This window comes from Brienomyrus brachyistius, chromosome 12, assembly GCF_023856365.1.
Source record: "Brienomyrus brachyistius isolate T26 chromosome 12, BBRACH_0.4, whole genome shotgun sequence".
In the NCBI taxonomy this organism is placed as follows: Eukaryota; Metazoa; Chordata; class Actinopteri; order Osteoglossiformes; family Mormyridae; genus Brienomyrus; species Brienomyrus brachyistius.
The window spans coordinates 20,598,409-20,620,012 of NC_064544.1; the positions used below are offsets into that span (position 1 = coordinate 20,598,409).

Sequence of the window (21,604 nt, forward strand, 5' to 3'; positions counted from 1 at the left end):
TGCTGTTAGCGCTCTGCAAAACCAAAGTGTATTTTTGTATGTCGGCTAACTAGGAAGCTGAAACCTTAAAAAATGAGATTACCATATTTTATGTCGAACTTTGATGGGTCATGAAACCTGTTGAAAAACAAGAGATTTTTTATGCTGTTATTAGTTTATCAATTAATCTTCTATCCACTTATGGTTGGGGCCATAATATTGGTCCTAAATGCCTACGTCGTAAATGTATGACATTAATGTCCTGTGATCTTTCTTTTAAGTCTCGGAGTCTAGAGTGAGAGGGAACAAGAGACCCCGCTCACCAAGTAAGGATGAGGGACGCCCAGTGAAAAGGGAGAGGAGGAATTCACAAGGCAAAATTCGTCCCTCTCCATCTACAGCGAAAACCCAGAAGGGCTCCTTTAAAGGTTTGTCATGTGACAGCAAAGTCATCATTGGAGATTGGAACCAGACTGATGTTATAGGTTAACTTATAGCAAACAAAAGTAACAAAGAAAAGATAGAATTTTTATTATTAGTTTCTGAAATGAAAGTTACTGTGTATAACAATAATAATAATAATAATAATATTAATAATAATAATAATAATAATACCTGCAATCTTGGATGTACCCCAGTCTTTTGCTCACGGTAAGCTCCAGGCCCCTTTTAGCATAAAGTGCTTCTGCTTTTCTTCATTAATGAAATATCCAGCTATGACCTTAAGCATTTCCCAGAACTTAGCAGTAATTGTCCTTTGCAATGAATGACTAAACATTACATGTAATTATAAACCGAAAACAAGTCAGTAGTCAGTCGTTTCTTTATAAAATATTAATTATTAATGCAGCAGCTGAATCTTTTAATCAAAACACAATCTGTAATTCTGAAGTAGTGTTTTCTGCCATTTTTCCGCCGGATCTGTTTTCACTGCGTGAAATATAGGCCACGCCCATACATACTAACATGCCAAATAATGCGTGAAAACGGTGCATGTGTAACACTTATGAACCTGTTATGAACCACTTAGTAGTGCTACTGGCCAGTTCTATGTTCGATGGGAGTGGTGGGAGAAAAGATAATGACAAAATTTAGGACAACAACCTTTAGTAAATATTAATTGTAGAACATGATGGATCATGAATACATTTATATACATTTACATTTAGATGGAAAAAATATAAATCTACCTCTTTATATAGTATGGATTTAGATATTGTTTGTTTTGGGTTCTAAGTCCAGTGGTCAAATCAGGTATCCATAGTTAATCCTAAGTCTGATTTTAGTTATATCCAAGTTCAGTTGTGCTAATGTTAGACTGCGCACAGATCATATTAAATAATTATTTTGTGTCTATTTATAATCACCTAATACATCCTTATTTAAATTTTCTATCCAGTATCTTTAGCACCTATTTATCTTTCCTTTAAATCAGTAACTTCCCCACATATGAAACTCAAAATTAAATGCGTATAAAAGGAAAAAACAAAATCACATCGTATACCATTCAGGCATAACAATGTCCAAAGGTTATTATACACTTCGATTCAGTCCATCATATCCTAACTGCACACGTTGTAATAAATTCAAAGTTCCCTCTACTCATCCTTCGCTGTTGCTCCATGGGTCTAGCAAACCATCCTGCTATGAACTCCATTTGGTGGGTCCCTGTTCGGCGAAGCACATGCAGGAATATCCATTCCAAATCTTCAGAAGTTTCAATGTAGTGCAGAAAAAAACAATTTATCGTGGTTTAAAACATTTCTTCCATCTTCTTTTTCCTTTAGTTGATTTAAAAAATCTTCTTACACCACGTAAGCTGTAAAATCAAGTTTAGCAAGTTTTCTTTTTACTGTATTCTAAATCCTATGGTAACCTGTTAGGACTCGCTACAGCCAGCCTCAACTGCTTCTGCAAAAAAAAACCTCGCTCTCCACATCACGTCGTGATATCACCTCACATTCTGCATAGAATCGTCTTTTTTTTCTTAGAGATTAATTATCATTTTGTTAATATACTGTAAATGTGATTTTGTTTCTGTTTGACCAATTTATAAATGACTGTTGTAATAGTAATAGATTTAATAACCTATTGTCATGTGGGTTACAGAAGGCCAATAGAGCACAAAGCATTTGTTAATGTAGTATGTATTTTTTGAGACGGAGCTTATACGAGCAAATTAACTACATGATATCGTGGTTGATATCGTAACAGTCTGACAATGGTTTCGAGGTATTTTTTATCGCGATATTACGTTTTTCATTGCATCCCTAGTAGATATGTATTTTTGGTTTGCATTTTGTCACTGAACTCCCCAAACATTTGCATGTGTCTCAGTTCAAAATTACACTCTACATCCACATTCAATGCAGTTTATTGTTCAATTACATTGTCAATCTCTCATTGTTTGCAGTACCAAGTGGCCACAGTGAGGCAGCAGCTGGGAGTGCCCCTGGAGATACCTGGCAGCTTCGTAGCCAGCTCCAGTGTGAAATTAATCAACAGCTGGCACGAAGACAATTACAGTCAGAAGCAGCAGTGTTGGATAGCACAGGCCAATCAACTACGAAACCCACCTCCAGTAATTCTAAAGGTTTATATTTGTCTCAGTCTATTATATGAGTTGGATAAATTTTCACAGATGATTTATTTTCAGGGGCGGCATGGTGGTGCAGTGGTTAGCACTATTGCCTCACACCTGTGGGACCCGGGTTCGAGTCTCTGCCTGGATCACATGTGTGTGGAGTTTGCATGTTCTCCCCATGTCATCGTGGGGTTTCCTCCGGGTACTCCGGTTTCCCCCCACAGTCCAAAAACATGCTGAGGCTAATTGGAGTTGCTAAATTGCCCATAGGTGTGCATGTGTGAGTGAATGGTGTGTGAGTGTGCCCTGTGGTGGGTTGGCCCCCCATCCTGGGTTGTTCCCTGCCTCGTGCCCATTGCTTCCGGGATAGGCTCCGGACCCCCCGCGACCCAATAGGATAAGTGGTTTGGAAAATGGATGGATTTATTTTCAATGTGTGACTAATAATTGAACATAACATTAATTGTATAGTCATTTGCTAAACTACTACAGGCATGTGAGTTTGCATATCTGAATCAAAAGGTAAATGAAGTCCCCCAAAATTATGATATTAACGCATTAAAGTTTCTTCTCTGGCTGCTCTGGTTTTAAATAATATCTAATATTTTGTAATTCTGGATGTTACCCTGACTAGCTGCTCAGTATTGATTTGTGTCCCACTGTTTTTCTCTGTGCTGTAGAACGGCTGGAGGACATTTACGATAAAGGGGCCCTAATCGGCAGTGGAGTATACGGAAATGTGTATGCCGGAATCCGGAAAAAAGATGGATTACCAGTAAGATATATCTTACATTAGGTCTCAACAAGCATATACATATAATATGTACAGTCTTTATGGACTCCATGTTCTTAGAAGAAGTGCATTTGTATTTATGTCAGTTCGGTTCGGTTCTGTGCAAAATTTTCTCTATAAAAATAATCTCTAATCTTCCCAGGTTGCAATCAAAGAAGTGAGGAAAGACGATGGGGAAGAGGTAGACATAGTAAGTAGCATGTAGGGCGACACACTAATATTTAAAAGGGGATAAGTGTCTTTTCTGCTCCTTGCATTGCCTCTTATCTGCTTCAACAACCCCACAGCCTGCACTTGGGGGGAAGATACCCAAGGAGGTGGCTTTGCTGATGCAGCTGAGCATCCCACCAACCTGCCCCTACGTAATTCAGCTAATTGAGTGGTTTGATGGTCCAGAAAGCCACTTCATAGTGATGGAGAGACCCGAACCATGTCTGGACCTGAATCGCTACAGCATTGACTGTGGTGGTTACGTTAGTGAGGAGCTCGCACAGCTGGTCCTTCTACAGCTGCTGCTGGCTGTGTTTCATTGTGAGGAGAGGGGCGTCAGACATGGTGACATCTCGGCTCAAAACCTCCTCATCGAGACTGATTCTCTGCTAGTGAAACTTATTGACTTTGGATGTGGGAGTTTTCATGAAGGCAGCTCCGACTTGGGTTAGTGAAAAAAAGATGTTAATTATACAGAAATATCACTCCTTTATACTCTGTTTGCTTTCTGTAAAATTGTGAGATGTAAAGTGAGTTTATCAGTGTCTGTGGCATCTTCACACTCTCATCTCATTCATTTTTTCTGATTTATAGGAGCAGCACTGCATCAGCCCCTAGATTTTGATGCCATGTATACCGTCTTGCGCATCAGCGCAATGCTGTTCCATCTAGTGTGTGGAATGCTGCCGGTTCGGAGCCGAGAAACTGGGTCTCTTCAATTCCCCCGAGCCGTCTCAGAAGGTTAGTGTCAGCAATGTCACACTGACCATGCCTGATGAGAGAGCCTTCTCACTTTAAATAATATCTTAACTCCAACATCTGTTTTCAGAATTTAAAAATTTTATGAATTGGTGCATCAGCCGAGACAGAACAAAGCGCCCCACGCTGGAGCAGATTGCTGCACATCCTTGGCTCCAGAAGGGCTGGAAGTCCTAATGTTGACTGTGACTTGTTTTTTCTGTGTCATGTGCTACAGTACTGCTACACAAATAAGGAACAAAGTTCTGGATTGATTGAAATTAATGACTTTATATCCTAAGCCAATCTTTGTGTTTTTCTAAACTTATTTTTCAGCATTTTACTGTTTGAAATGAAAGATTTGTTACCCACCTAGGCTTGAGCAAAGAAGCAGATGTAGGACATTATACTGTTTCTGTTATTAAATTAAGTTACAATGTACAGATCTAGAGCTATATATCTTTATAAAAGTGCTGTAAATATGAAAGGTCTATCTGTATATTCTTTCCTTTTGTCAATTTCAAATTACTACTGTTGATTTATTGGAATAAATTCACTTTGTTCAATTTAGTACTATTACGTTTTTTGCTCCCCCAACTGTCAGTTGTGTTAGTGTGTTGTAGTTTACGCAAGATAAAAAACAAAAAGATTCCACTTGTGCAAAGTTGTTCATTTGCCATACTACAATTAAATCAAATTAAATTCAATATTTCAAATGCCAAAGTACAACACATTCATTACAAGACAAATCACATTTTAAGGTCAAAAGCTTATAGAGCCAACAAATCATGATCAGGAAGTGCAGCCAGCAACTTCCTGGTGTTGCCAGCCGACAGGACCTGGACCATACAGCCTCCTTCCGTGACAAACACTTAGGAAAAAAGGAAAAGAATGGACAAGAGAGGGAGAGGCACAACGCCTGTATGCTTTGCCAACTGCCAGTTCATGTTTTAAAACATCAAATATTACATGTTGACTGCAAGTTTTCATTGATTTCTAGTAATCAAGAAAACACAACACTAACAGAATTTAAAACTGACCTCTAAAAACATTAACTATCATGTTATCTATCTTTCCAGTGTCTCAATATTGGCATGTTTCGCTAAATCTAACATTTATATTTCTAAAACAGTAAATACAAATCTAATTCACAAAATTACCATGTGCAATTGGCAATCAAAAGCTAATTACTGTGTTATATTTTAACTGAATTATTTGTTACTAGTCCCATTTGCAGAGGGAAATGTGGAGGTAAAAATAAATAAAGAAATAGTCAACTTTTTCTTTAATAGCTTTTATCATTTCCTCATCTCTGGGGATCCTCTGAATGAACATGTCCTCTTGTACATAAACCATAAAGTCACACCAGTCAAAGCCAGAAATGAGTGTAGGAATATTAGCTCAGGTAAATTTTAATATCTCCACCAATATGTTTTGAAATTAATTAAATTTTAATAAATTTTTATTTAATGATGATTTTTAATTAATTGTTATGCCGAACGGTTGGTTCCTCCAAACACGATTGCGGATCCCCCGTGAGTCGGTTAATATGAGACTTAAATGGGATTCACTAATTACCAGTATCGCTTAATAACCTAGGTTAGAAGGCTCGTCCAGCGAGCTGCGTCACCAGGTAATGTAAACGATCGGTCACGAAACTCCCCTCACGGCCGACGAGAGGGAGTCTCGCGATATTTCAGGTGAGTTTGAGGTTTCATAGCGTAGTAGCCAGATCGCACAGAGGCAGGGACTTTTGTGAAAACTCAGTGAACGGAGGCTGAAGTTGTGTGAAAGACATGCATTTATTCCTAACACTACAAATAACATGAGACAAACATTACCCTTAACACAAACAACAAGCACGAAATAACGGAATAGAAACAGACAGAATGTAATTATTGAAATGAAATGACTAGATTTAAATGAGTAACCTGTAATTTCTACAGTCACACAGTAAGACCTTAAGTTCTCATATCCATAGTTCATTATTTGCATGCTCTTTTTAATTAAATTGCTTTATTTACAGTAATAATTCATAGGTCTTGGTTGATGTGTTTTGTCTTTTGTGTTAGGTGTAGCTGTCATGCCCAGCTAGTCCGCTCCTCGTGTGTGCCACGCCCCCCTGATTACCCACGTGTTCTTTCCCGATTGTATCCTGCTGTGTCCGCTTCCTTTGATTGGTCTTTGTGTATTTAAGTCCTGGTCTGACCTGTTCCCCTGGTCAATAATTATAGTTAGTTGTAGTAAATGTTTCCTGGTCCCTTTTCCCCAATAAAACCCCGTCGTTTGCCCCGATTTCGTCTGTCTCGCCTGCTTTTTGCACGCCTGCCCGCACGATCACCGCTCTCCCCGCGACTGATCGTGACAGTAGCGTACATATATTGATATTGTAGGGTTGTGTGCAGTGATTGTTTAAATTAATCTTTTGGTTTGTAGTTACTTTGGTTGTGGGGGATGGTGTTTTCTATTCAGCATAAAGGTGTGGCTGAGGGTGGAGGTGTTTCAAAGGACAAGCCCTAGAGCAGGAGTGAACCATGTGCTGCCATGGCAAGAGGGGGAAGTTGCGGTTTAGCTGTGTTTTGCTTTTTTTAGTTATATGTAGTACTTATTTGGTTTACCCCTTTTGTGTGTTAATTGGTTTGGCCAAACCACTATATATATGTTCTCATATGTCTCCTTATAGAGTTATGGTTCTCAAACTTGGTCCTTGGATATTGACAAATAAAAATTTGCCGGGTAATACCTCTGTAGCAATTTATAACAAACATCTCTACATTTATTAGAAATGACATATTTGGATGACAAACACCAAACTTTTTTTCCACAAAATATTTGGAACAAACCTCCCCCAATATGAAATGGCTTTTCAGGGCTCGAAATCAACTTTTTTATTTGGTAGCACTGGTGCTCCCAACTTCAAAAAGTTAGGAGCACCAGCAAAAATTTAGGAGCACCCGCCAAAAATTAATGAGCATCACAACTACAAATTGTATATTAACAGATTTCTTAAATTTGAAAACTACACCAATCAACACTAACAACAACTAGCTACAACAAATCTGAAGCTTTACATATCCTGTGGCCAGGATTTGAAATTCGGTCTTCTGGCTCGCTGTCCCTCTGACATCCATCTTTTGACTGAGGCTGAGGCATCAAAGGCTTCCGAAGGAGGTCCCTCAATGCTGATTCGAATTAGATCTTGTAATGAAGATCTAATGTCTGACTTTATGCGCTTTTGGATAGAGAACCCCTCTCACACTGCGCTGAGGACACAGGAAGGACTAACATGATCTTTACTAGATGAAGGATGTTCTGAAATAAAAATTATTTTAATTTCATTGTCAGGGTAGAAGTATTTAGCCTAAAATACATTGATAATCTAACTACTGTGACATTAATTTGCTTAGCCTACTTGTAAATCTGAGGAATAGGGTTCCTTGGTCAGAAGGACTTCCCATAACCTGTGGTAGCTCTTGTCTTTAAAAGACATGAACACTAGGGTTTTCAAGGTCTGGAACTCCTCCATGGCAAGGGCACAGTCACAGCCGTTCCTTAATGAAATACAGTCCAAGTGTAACTGGTTGGTTTTTTAATGTTAAAGCTTTTAACACAAACAATTAGAAGTCTGTATTTTGAATATTAACAATGAATTACCTTTCCAGTACATCTGGAAAATGGTCCAACAGGAAAGTGACCTCCTCTATTCCATAATCAACCAACTCCTCTGCTGTCTCTGGCCAAACATCATGGTTAAACACGTGGAAACATTTGACCGCTTTGGTTGCTGCAGTGTCCGTTCCATGTTCCTCCTGACCTAAAAAAAAGCAATAAAAAGACATTTCTGTAATAAAATGTGACTCTGGACCACAAAACCAGTCTTAAGTCGTTGGGGTACATTTGTAGCAACAGCCAAAAAATACATTGTACGGGTCAAAATTATTGATTCTTGTTGTATGCCAAAAATCATTAAGATATTAAGTAAAGATCATGTTCCATTAATATATATTGTAAAATTCCTACTGTAAATATATCAAAACTTAATTTGATTAGTAATATGCACTGGTAAGTTTGGATATATATATATATATATATATATATATATATATATATATATATATATATATATATATATATATATATATATATATATATATTTTTTTTTTTTTTTTTTGCATCCTCAGATTCCAGATATCAAATAGCTGTATCTCCAAATATTGTCCTGTCCTAACAAACCACACATCAACGGAAAGCTTATTTATGGTCCAGGGTCACATATTTTTAAATAACGTTTTAATGTTTTTTTTTTAATTATTAGTTTTATGATGAATAATTAAATTATTTTAATGTAGGTTATCAAAAGTATGTCATTTACATATTGTGTTACACATCCTGATTAATAACATACAAAGCAGGCTGCTAAATCGAGGACGAAGCTGTTTAACTATTGCCGCAACGGTGGTCTCTATCTGCTTCTGATGTCTGGGAGCAGTCTGACTGATTGGTCCATCCTTAGCCATATTCTCTGCCTCTCCTTTCCTCAAAGGAACTCCATTGACAAATTAAAATGAAGACTATACATTGCAAACTAATGAAATGATTCTAAATGCTGTTAATTTCACATATAATTTCACTACACTACACTAAAACATTACAGTTCATGTAATATCCTGTCTGCACAAGACACCTACCTACATGACACAAATTAAAATGATCAGTAACACTTTCCTGTATGACCATCAACTGAATGTTCAATTGAACGCTTGAAAAGCTTTTATAAAGGTTGTACCCGAAACATAAACTGAGGCTGCATTTCCTGCTCCTGCTCCCTAGCATCTCTCTGCCTTTTCATGGCTGCATGAAAGGAAGCCAGCTTTCCACCTGGACGTGGCCTCACAGCCATTGCTTCAACGTTGAGGATCAGGTTCCTCAAGCTGCTGACTGCCTGTTAATGCGATATATTATGGTATAATTGATTGTTTCATCACAAGGTAAAGCTTACCTGGGGGAGGATCACATCATTTCTTTGAAGTAACAAGCTGTATTTACTGATGGCAGAAAATAAATCTGCAAAGAAATGGCAGAAAGCCAGAAATGAGCCATCCTCCATTGTCTCCTTGATCTACAAAGAAAACAATAAATTTATACCTTCCCTTTCCTCACTTTACATGAGCAATATCTATACATGTAAGACATAGCACTGTGCAGATAATTATTTATACAGGTATGACAGAGCAGGTAAAGTTCCACACAGTTTCCAGGCCATGATCATTCCCACCCATACTTTACACTGACATGCTTTGCTCTGCCAGCTATATCAGCATTTGTTGATGATGCAGCCAGGTGGTCCATATGAGCATATACTGCTGTGTGCTGCTCAGAATCTTCCAGGGTCCCCTCCTTCTTCTCTTGCTTCAGCAGCACATTCAATGCCCTGGACACATGTGGCAACCATCTTGTGCCCTTGACACCACTTGGATTGTTCACCGATACACCCAGTTCGACTCCAAGGCATTTTAATTCCCTTCTGGATTTAGAGCTGAAGTGATAGGTCTTCCAAATTAAGGTTAGCAGGTTGTACACATTGCCTACCCAAGGTGAATCCTTCTGAGCAGAGAGTAGGGCAAGCTCCAATCTAAAATAATGTGCAAATAGAGTACAAATCTGAAAATTTAGTTTGCTATCAAGACAGAGAGCCTTAGTTTTTTGTTAACCTGTGAGTTACTGACCATTATCAGCTCACCTATGAGGCATGCAGTGAAATGGGATGATATGCTTTCCTGCCTCCTCTTGGAGTTTCACTGATACACCTCCCTTCTTCTCAAGATTCACAGCTGCTCCATCAGCTCCCATAGCCACTGTCTTCTGCATCCAGTTGTCATGAGTCCCCAAGACCAGCAAATGCTGACTTGGAGGCTGCATAGATTCCTAAAATGTTTCCCACTAGTTAAATACATGTTTAAATGGGTCGAACATCATTAACACTTTAACAAACAAATCCATTTATAATATAAAAACCAACAAACATTCAGTAAAACACTAAATACAATTTATATATATATATATATATATATATATATATATATATATATATATATATAATATAATATAATATAATAATATATATATATAAAACCCTCTATTGCATGATATATGAAATAATAGAGAAAAAAATATTTGCACACATATTATTACCCGTCATCAAGCACATTGAATAATTCAACAGATAATTTAGAAAAATAATAATATTAGGGGGTAGATTTAGGTTTGTTACTTTGGAGCAACAACATGCAATAATTGTAATAAATACAAAAAGTGCAGTCTATTTAAAATGAATCTCTGTATTTCATAACAAAACATATTTTATGAAAGAGATTCAACACCAACTTCATTTAAAAAAAACATTTGTACTGAAAATATAATACATTACTGTCAGGTATCATTTTTGTGTAGGTTTGTTACCTATAAGCAACAACACGCAACAAAGGAACATCATTTTTATGCAATCATTCTCATTCAGCCTTCATGTCAGGAAATCATACACTGGATAAAAACAAATTTTTATTGTTTAAAACATTTTTCATGAACTAGTACAGAACAGCACTGGTGGATTATTCAATATTAACCCAGAAATCATGGACAGGAGTCCAACTCATCTATTGGTTACTGTGTGTGAAAGGAGAAGAAGCAGTTTTTTTCAGGAGTGTGACACAGAAACACATCACATTTCATGCACTTGACCTTGATTATTCCATTGCATCCAGGATATTTACACCTCCCTCTCTTTTCACTGTAGACAGACCAGTGGTCTATGCGATCCAAGCGAACTGGGGCTGGGGGAACAGGTGCAATTGGGCCTCGTCTTCTTTTCAGGTCTAAACCTGCCTGGACACTCAGAGATGGCCGTCCCCTCTTGCTGCAAATTGTGTCTTCTTTGCAGAGGCAGCATGCCACCTCAGTTTTGAAATCCATCAAGCTCAGCTGCTCCTTTTGTTTCACACCACAATTGGTGGAATTTCTTTTGTGGAGAAGCCAGGCTTCCACCATCACCATGTCCATCATATGGAAGAAGAGGCGAAGATACCATTTTTTGGAACGCACTTTGGTGCGATACAGTGCGATTAGGGAATCAAGGAGGTCTACTCTGCCCATGCTTTTATTGTAGATAGAAACAATGTTTGGCCTTACCACCTCCACCATTTTTTGGGTCTTCTTGTCCCACCTCTTGACCAAGGTGGTGGGGTAGGCTGCTGCATATGTACTTAGCAAGTGGACTGAACGGTTGTCATGCCATTTTACTGCTCTCAGGTTGACGCCATCGTGTTTTGTTTCCTTCTCTTCAAAGGTCCCTCTTCCTTTTTCCTTCATTGTTTTGTCATCAGTAAAGGTGCAATTGGGCAACCTTGAGGATTTCACTGTTCCAACACTATGGATTTTCATCCTCTCCAGTTGGACTTGTAGGTCGATGCCGCAGAACCAGCTATCAAAAAACAACTTGAAGGACTGGTTGGTGGGAATGACTGAACACAGCTTTAGAACTATGTTGCCACTGGCACCAATGTCCGGCTTCCCTTCAGCTTGAGTGATGGTTCCAGTGTAGACCTGAAAGTTGTAAATGATTGTCAGCAAGGATAAATACTTTATACCCCCAGCGTTTTGTTTTTTTTGGATTGTATTGTTTTAAACTGCTTTTGCCTTTAAAAGGCACAATCTGCTCATCAACACAGAGCATCTCAAGCATTGGAACGCCATTGAAGTTCCTCTTCAGGGCTGTCAGGAGAGGACGGATTTTGAAGAGCCTGTCATGCCCAGGCTGACCTACTGGGATCTGCTCTTCATTGTTGCTGAAGTGGAGGTATCTCTTGATGGTCTCCCAGCGATTGACTGTCATAGTGTCGGCAATGCAATCCACCCTTGCAGCTGTGCTCCAGTACATCCGTGTTTTTGGAAAGTTGAAGACTGCCATGTGCTGTGCAATGCCAATGAACTGCTCAATTTCCTTGAAAGTAACGTTAATCGGCTTATTTATGTCAGACTGGCTGGCATACAAGTTGCTCTGTGTGACCATGTTTTCTGTTATGTCTTGTGTCAGGTTTCTGAAGTAGTCAATTGGTGCTTTGACCTCTGTGGCCTGAGGGAGCTTGAATTTCCACTGGGGGACAGGTGGTATACTTTTTCGGCCATTTTTCCATGTGAGGTCCACGTTCTTGGCTTTTATGTATACCTGTTCCTCTTCCTTCTCTTCCACCTCTTCATTTATTTCTTCAATGTCTCCATCTGGAGGAATCAATAAACACATAACAAGTAATAACTATTATTTGGTATGTGTTTATTGATACCTCCAGATGTTGATATTTGTTGTGGTCTAAAAAATAACTAATAATATCCTAGTATTATTTCTAATGGCTGGTTATTACATCATAGAATGCATTATACAATGCAAAAATTACACTGTTAGCTGTAAGCAACTTAAACCTAACACTGAACACTCAATTACCTGACTGATCAAACCCATCATCACTGACTCCATCATTGACTGGTCTTTCCTCATCACTACCATCTAACTCATCCTCACTTTCATCACGTGGTAAAACCAAAACCGTATCCACTGCCTGACTTCTCTTTCTGCCATAGAATGTTAATGTGTTCATTGTCACTGAAAAGGATAATTACAAAATTATTATATATATCTGGAAATATTGATGGCAGTGAACATTTGGAGTACACACACGCACACACACACACACAGACACAAGTGCACATGCACATCTGAGCTGACAAAGCTACAAAATCTACGCTATGCATAGATGACTAACAGTAGCTAAACTGAAAAATAATCATAAATATTGTTAACAAGGCATATACTGACAAATACTTTAATATTTCTTGGTATCCTGCCATCTGTGTGAAATACTGTATTGCTAACAATAGTGTATTGCTAACAAGCATTCTCATTCTACTGTTGCATGTTGTTGCTTTGAGGCAACATAGCTATTTTAGCCCTTTACAAAACAAAAATTCAATGAAAACATTATTAACAGAGTGAAATGAAATCAGTACTTTGAAATATTTTTTATTTTATGAAAATCCTCAAGATAATATCAGTTTTTCAAAGTTTTGTGGAGCTGAAAAAATATGGCTGCCACATGCGAGTGCAGGTGAGGAAAAGAGATTGAAAAAAGGGGTGAAACAAGTCATGTGATCAAATACAAGCAGACTATTGGCTTCTTATACTTCCTTCAGATTACAAATGAGCATTTTTATTGGTGTATGATTTATTGTGCCTGGGAAACTGAGGGAAAATGGGTATGTTACCCTGAAGCAACGCTATGCAATAGAGGGATATATATATATATATATATATATATATACACACACACACACAAAATAACTATGCAATACCAAATAGGCTATTAATTAATTAGAAAGAAAGAAGAAGAAGAAACAACTTACCATCAGCATTAGCATGTTCCACCTCAACATGCCCGATGAGGATGGTCGTGGGTTGTCCGTCAAGCAGGATGCGGACAAACACAATCACGCACTCCTTGACAGACAGGTCGGTGTCTCCATCGATCATGAATGAAATGTACTGGGCTGATGATACTTTAACTGCAGTGTTCTCACGGATGGTATCTGCTATTACGCCGATGATATTGGCACATGACTTGTCATTTGCATATGTCATGTTAATTGCAATACCGTTCTTTTTCATTAGCTGCAACATGGGTTTAAATTTAGTGAAGGCGAGCTCTTCTTTGGCGATAGTGTATGTGGTGTTAAATTTTACGTTCAGTTCTGCCAACTGCGCGGAACGGCTGGCAGTATCCTGACGATTAAAAGCCTTAACGATCGAACCTGATGATACTGAACTTTTTGCCAAACATTTGTCCCTGCATTTCTTGTTTGGCACTCTCACCGTGTTTGACCAAGCTCTTGTGTTTAAAGTGCGTAGATTCAGTGGCGAACACTGTGTTACCTGCAAACTCCGTCCCACAGATTTTACAGTGAATGCAGTGCATAGAGCCATTTTCATAGCGGAGCCACTCGAAGTCTTTCAACCATTCTCTCCGAAAACTGTACGCCTTCTTTTCGGCTGGTGAATCAACATTCACCACATGATCACTATCACCAACGCCATTATTTGTAACTTTAGGTGGTTTGCAAAATAAATCTGTCAGTGTTCTTTTCATTTTCCCTCTTCTTCACCTCTTTACATTTCCCCGCTGTAGTTAGCGCCATCACCTGAATGAGTGATTGGTTAATAATAGCTGTCAATCTAAAATCTCAACGGCAGAACGGTCACCATATCAGCATTCAGCACACAGAACAGACATATACTGTTAACATTTTTTAGAGAAGTTAAAACAGGTAGCATGACAAGAATTACATGCACTCGCACCAATGCTCCCAAATATATTTTGAGGTCACATAGATGAAATTTCGGGAGCATATGCGACCAAAATGGTCGCAATTTCGAGCCCTGCTTTTGGTATAGTGACTACGTTTCCTTGAGCCAAAGATGTAATTCTCCTGTTACGAGCTGATGGACTGAACGAAAAACAAATTTTTCCTACCTTGGTATCATTTAGGTTCCAGGTATAGGGTACTAAATCTCTAGCCACTCCTAGAGCATAATAACCCCTTTGGAAATCGCATTCTCTAGGAGTAACAGAGATTGCATGGCAAGACAAAAACTCACTATATGTCATAAGGAAACCATCAGAATTAAATAATTGCTTCACCAAAATAATGTTGTTGTTAAATCAGCTATAAAGCTTCAGAAAACTTTTTTATAATATCAATCACAATGGGTACTTGTGACGAGTCTTTAAAAAATAGTGTGGTATCATCAGCTAATTGGCTGATGATGATCTGCCTGCCTAAAAGGGGGATTCCTTGTAGATTACTCTCTCGGTAATGTAGGTAGAGGAGCTGAACAGCAAGTAAAAACAAATGAGGAGATAGAGGACAGCCCTGGCGAACACCACGTGATAACTGAAAACGTGGTGATGTGCCATATTTCAGTTATATCGCACAATTTCCATTTCGGTAAAGAGTTCGAATGGATTTACAAAAAAATTCCCCAAAACCAAATTTGCGTAACGAATTAAAGATAAACTCATGTTCTAAGGAGTCAAAGGCCTTATAGAAGTCCAAAAAAAGGATAAAGCTGGCACCATCTATAAGCTCTGAGTCGTCTAATAAGTTTAGCACTAATTTATCATCATTTGCAATATGGCTATTAGATAGAAAACCTGATTGTGTTTCATCAGTTATAGTGTTCAGGGTTCTCTAAATTCGTTTGACTAATACTAGGTGTCATGTCCAGCTCGTCCAATCCTCGTGTGTGCCACGCCCCCTGATTATCCACGTGTGCTTCCCTAATCAGGCCCAGCTGTATCCTGTTATTTCGCCATGTCTTGTTTACATCAGTCCACATCTTGTCCTGTCCGATGTCCGTCATTGATGTTACTAACGTGTGATGTCTCGTGTACCCGCTCTCCCCAATAAATCCCCAGTTTTCCCCGTATTCTGCCTGCCTGCCTCGTCCTTCCCTGCCTCCTGCCCGTATTTGCCCATGGTTCATGACACTAGGGCAAGAACTTTGTAGTCATTATTCAATAAATGTATCGGTCGCCAGTTCTCAATACAGTTGAAATCTTTTTTAGGTTTTTGGATTTTAGTTATAAGTCCTTGTGTCCATGTAGGAGGAAGACCTTCCGTCTTGATACTTTCATTAAAAACATTAAGTAAAAAGGGGGTAATTCTTTTGAAAAGGTCTGATAAAATTCTGCAGTTAATCCATCTGGCCCTGGGGATTTATTATTTTTAAGTGTTATTATAGAATCAAGTACCTCTGCCTCCCTAAGATCATTTTCACATTCAGATTTATCTCCCTGAGACACTACATTACAATTCTGAACTGAATTCAAAAAGTTGCCTCTTCTGAATAACTTGATTTATAGAGAAACTTTGAGCAATAGTGTGCTATTGTAACAGGTTCATCAGTCAAACTACCATCAATACACAGTGTGTTCATAGCTGAGTTTCTAAATTTGTTTCAGTTAAGATTAGAAACACATGATGAATTCTGCTCCCCCTTCTCCATCCACTTCCTCCTCGATCTTACAAAGGCCTCATGTGCTTTCATTCTGTATATATTACTGTATGTAATTTATTCTTGCATTCACTTAGCAGTAACAATTCCTCTGCAGAAAGGGTATCAACACTTTAGCATGATAGAAATGATATTTTATGTATAATGCAGTCCTCTTCAAATCTTCTCAACTTTGCATATCCAATACCATAAGAACTTAGATACTAACCAATTTCATACTTTGATCACAAGCTTTCTTCTAGTAAGAATGAATAAAAAAAGGGACATAAACTTTAACTTCACTGTGTAAAAGACGTTTACACAGTTGTTTAACTTCCAGCACATACTGTAGCTCTGGGAATATTAAAAACTGGATCTTGACAGTGATGATCTTGTGATCTTTTAATGGGCAAGGATGAAAATCTACCTGTACATCACTTGTAGTAATACTCTGAGAAACAAGCCAATAGTCAATTCGAGACTAGAAAAGTCATTCGAGCTCCATGGATAAATTTTGGATCTAGGAGACTTTAGCCTCCAGATATCTACAATATTAAATTTCTGCATAAATAAATTCCACCAGGGCAGTGTTATGTGGTTTACCTTTCTTTGGTGGAAACCTGTCCAAATTGTTATCCAACAGCAGATTGAAATCCCCACCCACAACTAAAAGAGAGTCAGGAAATTTGCTCACATAAAATAACAGCTTTTCTCCTATTGCATAAAATAAACTGCCATTATCCCTATAAGCATTATAGCCATAAATGTTCAATATAATCACAGTAAGTTACCGGGAGGCGGGCTGTAGCAACATCTGGTGAGTAGAGATTGGGGTAGAAGACTGGCGACCTGCAGACTCAATACATAAACATTTACGGCAGGTGACATCATCTATCACAGTGTGCTTTGGGGCTACAACTAATCAGGACAAAGGGGCACTGCAGTGAACAGTGAGGGCAGCGGAAAAAATCATCAGTGCCCCCCCTGCCCTCCATACAGGACTTTTACTACGCAAGGACTAGGAAACAGGCAGAGAATATCATTGCAGATCAGTCACACCCTGGACACAATCTTTTCCAGCTCCTCCCCTCTGGTAGGTGCTACAGAACTCTGCATGCAAACCCACCAGACATAGGAGCAGCTTCTCCCCTCTGGTAAGCGCTACAGAACTCTGTACACAAAACCCACCAGACATAGGAGCAGCTCCTCCCCTCCGGCAGGCGCTACAGAACTCTGTACACAAAACCCACCAGACATAGGAGCAGCTCCTCCCCTCCGGCAGGCGCTACAGAACTCTGTACACAAAACCCACCAGACATAGAAGCAGCTCCTCCCCTCTGGCAGGCGCTACAGAACTATGGATACAAACCCACCAGACATAGAAGCAGCTCCTCCCCTCTGGCTGGTCCTACAGAACTCTGCATGCAAAAACCACCAGACATAGGAGCATATTCTTCCCTCAGACCATCACCCTCATAAGCAGGTAAGCTGTGTCACCTGCCTTCTGTCAGTTCCCCCCCCTCTTTATACTCTGTTTGCACTCAAGCTTGCACCATATTCTTGTACAATGTTACCCATGTGTGTATATTTCAAATTTTATTTCTTGTATAGTGCAATGTGTTGTTTGTGTAGTGTCATTTATTGTCTGTGTACTAGGGAGTCTCTAGCAGCCGGAACCAAATTCCTTGTGTGCCCCAGCACACTTGGCGTATAAAGCTGATTCTAATTCTGATTCTTTCATCAGTGGACTCTGGGGGACAATGCACACCCCTTAGATTTTCAGAATAACTAAATTATAAATGAAAACATTGCACACATATTATATGCCATTGGGGCAATGCACTAAGGGGTTAATAGCTCTGAACCCAAATGAGACAGGCATGTCCTATGAAGTGTGCTTATGAATATAGCCTGGACTTCAAGTAACAAATATTGTATAACAAAGTATTTATCCCTTATAATTTTTATAATAACAATAAGTATACTTTTTTGAAATATATATTGTTTATTAGAAATGGCTCCTCAAATGTTGAAATTTGTCTCCCTACACCCTCTGCTTGTTCCCTTCTTCTCTTTCTGTCTTCACTCAAGGAGAGCTCCTCAGGCATCTCCAGCCTGCAATTCCTGGGAAATGCCACCTGCCACCCATCCTTGGAAACGTCGCCCATTCTCAGGATCTCATACGTCACCATTCATCACAGAGTCACAGTGCCTGCAGACATCTGGATAAAAGGAAAAGCCCTGAAGTGCAACACATTTTGGAAACTTGCATAATAAAAATTTCCTCTCATCACCATTCTATATTTTGTCGTTTAATTATGCTTAATTACATTTAGTATGGATTAAGGCAATTCCCTAATCAATAATGGCACATTTTTTAACTGTGGTTACATGTGTTTAATCTGCTGCAGTGAAGGACTAAACCTATAGATGATTTTTATTATGTTAATAAATGTAAAGCTGTGTCAGGTAGACCAGCACACAGTTTAAGCAACCAGCATGAGCACCAAACATCAAATAACCTCTGAATACTGTACATGGGCATGAAAATCTACACTACTACCTTAAGAGATTCACATCCCAAGTGCCAAATGAAATCATCCGTCTTTATTAACTAGTGTTCAGTATAAGTATAACCTAATGAGTCTGTAATATTTTGAAATATAACAGCAGCATGAAATGTATATAATGCTGTATTTATGATTTACGGGAGTTGTAGTAAAATAAGAGAATGCAGTCTTTATCCAGTACACAAGCTGGATGATGTTAGAGTGGATGTAAGAATTTCATTGCAATACTTCTAAAATCAATGTGTGAGACCTGTGGTATTGCTCTTAATGCCAGTATAAATACATTCATTGATCCCCTATTTATGTTCGTACGGAAATAAGGACTCATAGAGTACAAAATCAAGTAGATTAATAAGTAAAATAAATCTGAAAAATTTGTCCTCGAGCGTCGTAACTGTTTCATCTGTGCCACGCATAGTGTCTGTTGAGGAGGAATGAAGAGCAGAGAGCGGCTTGTGTTGCTCCAGGTTCATGAGGCAACTGGCTTTCTCCAATTAACTTTACTGTGATCCCTACATATAATCCAAAGCATTCACAGCACCCATAGTGCCAGAAATTAAATTTAGCAAAATAAAAGTGCTTTCTTCCAAGTGTGTTATGTAATTTGATAAAGGTTGCAACTCACAGAGTGATCTGGCTGACAGCACATATATAACTGCCAGGGGAGAGGGGAAGCATAGGATAGGATTAATTTACCAATCCGAATAAAAATAAAAAAAGTAGTAGTAGCATACATCAGAATTACCAGAGGATGGAGATTTGGTGGCTAAAACATTCCCTAAATGTACAGTCCGTGTTTTTGCTTCCTCTCAGCTCCTAGCACGGGAACCAGGTATTCAATGCTCCTGATTGGCTGGAAGCTGAGAGGGACCAAAAACTAATTGACCATTCCAAACAAAAAAAAGATATAGTGTATACATCAGAATTACCAGAGGATGGAGATTTGGTGGCTAAAACATTCCCTAAATGTACAGTCCGTGTTTTTGCTTCCTCTCAGCTCCTAGCACGGGAACCAGGTATTCAATGCTCCTGATTGGCTGGAAGCTGAGAGGGACCAAAAACTAATTGACCATTCCAAACAAAAAAAAGATATAGTGTATACATCAGAATTACCAGAGGATGGAGATTTGGTGGCTAAAACATTCCCTAAAGGGACTTTTTTAATACAACCTGAAGAACTTAGAGAAAAAGGGAATTTTCTTAGTAGAGTACCACTTATAGCAGTGTTTCCCAACCCAGTCCTCAGGAACCCCAGGCAGTCCGTGTTTTTGCTTCCTCTCAGCTCCTAGCACGTGTACCAGGTATTCAATGTTCCTGATTGGTTGGGAGTTGGGAGGGAGCAAAAACATGGACTGTTCAGGGTCCCTAAGGACTGGATTTGGAAACTCTGACTTATAGAGTCTGTGTTGTTGCACAGTGCCTTTGGAAAAAGTTTTCAAATCTTGATGCTTAGAGTAACAGGCAAACAGGTCAAGGTGTGTGACACAGCTTTTTAACAATGCACCTCCCTTTAATGTAATATCTGCCTTCCAAACTAAAGCAAGATTATTGGTATATGTGGGCTGATTGCCCCCTGGTGGTTGGTGGTAAGTTTGCAGCCAACCATGGAATAAATTAATGCCTTGGACTGCTGAGTGCAGCATGTGATGCTCTATGCTACTTTCACTACACTCTGTAGCACGTTTCAGTCCCTGGTTAAGCAGATGCCAGGATGTTATGCTGCTTCTGAGTATGGACTCCACAGCACACCTGTTTGCGGGGTCTGTAGGTAACATCCAGGCCTTCCTCAGACAGCTAAGGGAGTAAAGGTACTGATGGGCCTTCTTCATAGGAGCTGTAGCGTGCTGTGCCACTTAAGGCCAGCGGTGAGGGTGACTCTGAGCAGTTTAATGCTGCTGACCCTCATGCAGGTTCAATAATAATATAAATGGGACTGTGACCTTCCTCCTGCTTACTTAAGCTGATGACTCGTTCCTTAGACCAAGGCTTAGTGTTACTGACTGCTTGTCTTGAAACCACTCTGGCAGGCGTCGTACCTCTTCCCTGACTTTTGTCTTAATCAATAATACGACCAAAATACCATTCAGTTCTAAAACAGAAAGCTAAAATATTGATAATATTAACTACAGCTATTTTTAACCTTCGCTAACGCAACGCAATGTAAAACGCCTTCATATTCAAGCAGAAACTGTTCGATGAAGAATTTATAGCCCTTGCCTAGTTCGCACCGGTTCGTTAGGGACAATTATTTTATCATCTTCTACCTGTATTCGTGACAGATGCACCAGACACTGAGAAACTCTATGAGAAAGTATTTCAACTTCGCATTTTCTACTTGATTAACATTGATAACCTGCTTCGAGTCAGAACGAAAGTTGGCTGACGTCATGTGACAAGGGTCCTTTATTTAAAAGATCGAATGTAGCTATTTCCGGGTCACAGTGGACGCCGACAGAGTAAAAGTAATATTTCGTGGATGTTATTTTACGAATCATCTCACAAATATGAATCACTGTGGACATACAGGATGTCATGCTAAAAACAAAACATGTTACTCTATTATGTCGATTTAATGTTAGGCGAATGTTATTGCGTCACTTTTTAAACTTTTATTTTGAAATTTTATAACCGGA

General features: G+C 39.0%; 1 protein-coding gene and 1 long non-coding RNA gene across 5 annotated transcripts in view; both read left to right on the forward strand.

Moving 5' to 3' along the window:
* Window positions 1-4,791, forward strand: part of LOC125704955 (serine/threonine-protein kinase pim-3-like) — a 64,762-nt gene extending 59,971 nt beyond the window's left edge. For 2 of the 4 annotated variants that reach the window (XM_048971139.1, XM_048971140.1), the window contains exons 4-9: window positions 2,393-2,572; window positions 3,244-3,338; window positions 3,499-3,546; window positions 3,644-4,013; window positions 4,161-4,307; window positions 4,396-4,791. In XM_048971139.1, coding sequence (XP_048827096.1) covers window positions 2,393-2,572; window positions 3,244-3,338; window positions 3,499-3,546; window positions 3,644-4,013; window positions 4,161-4,307; window positions 4,396-4,502 — 947 coding nt within the window. In that variant the 3' untranslated portion in view covers window positions 4,503-4,791. Of the gene's footprint in view, window positions 1-260; window positions 408-2,392; window positions 2,573-3,243; window positions 3,339-3,498; window positions 3,547-3,643; window positions 4,014-4,160; window positions 4,308-4,395 lie in introns of all 4 variants that reach the window. The other 2 variants (XM_048971137.1, XM_048971138.1) reach the window with 2 other exon arrangements.
* A 13,005-nt stretch (window positions 4,792-17,796) lies between these two features.
* On the forward strand, window positions 17,797-18,694 carry LOC125705189 (uncharacterized). The gene is made up of 2 exons (XR_007381448.1): window positions 17,797-17,884; window positions 18,493-18,694. It is a non-coding gene; the product is annotated as an uncharacterized LOC125705189 (long non-coding RNA).
* The last annotated feature ends 2,910 nt before the right edge of the window (window positions 18,695-21,604 follow it).